This window comes from Eurypyga helias, unplaced genomic scaffold (assembly GCF_000690775.1).
Source record: "Eurypyga helias isolate BGI_N326 unplaced genomic scaffold, ASM69077v1 scaffold33689, whole genome shotgun sequence".
Taxonomy (NCBI): domain Eukaryota; kingdom Metazoa; phylum Chordata; class Aves; order Eurypygiformes; family Eurypygidae; genus Eurypyga; species Eurypyga helias.
In genome coordinates, this window is record NW_010270662.1 from 7426 (window position 1) to 7677 (window position 252).

The 252-nt window shown below is 74.2% G+C and overlaps 1 protein-coding gene across 1 annotated transcript in view; it reads right to left on the reverse strand.

Annotated features, from left to right (window-relative positions):
- Positions 1-252, reverse strand: part of GLB1L (galactosidase, beta 1-like) — a gene marked incomplete at its 5' end in the record, with an annotated part of 1936 nt that overhangs the window by 1022 nt on the left and 662 nt on the right. The window contains one exon of the mRNA XM_010158544.1: positions 34-95. Coding sequence (XP_010156846.1) covers positions 34-95 — 62 coding nt within the window. The remainder of the gene's footprint in view (positions 1-33; positions 96-252) is intronic.

Consider the following 252-nt stretch of genomic DNA (forward strand, 5'->3'; position numbering starts at 1 on the left):
CGCGAGGCCTCCCGCCCCCCGGCCACCCCCCACCCTCCCAGAACCAGCCCGGGACTGCCCTCTGCCCCCAGAGGCAACATGTTTGGGCCAGAGGGCTACCCCACAAGGGCCCGGTGGGGCTCTGGACACCCTGGCTGTCCCCAGGACCCTGCTGTGGCATGGCCCTCCCGAGTGCTGGGGCAGGTTTGGGCGTGCTCCCGCCGCCTCACCCGCTGCAGCATCACGTAGCCGCGGTCGCCGACGCGGGGGGGG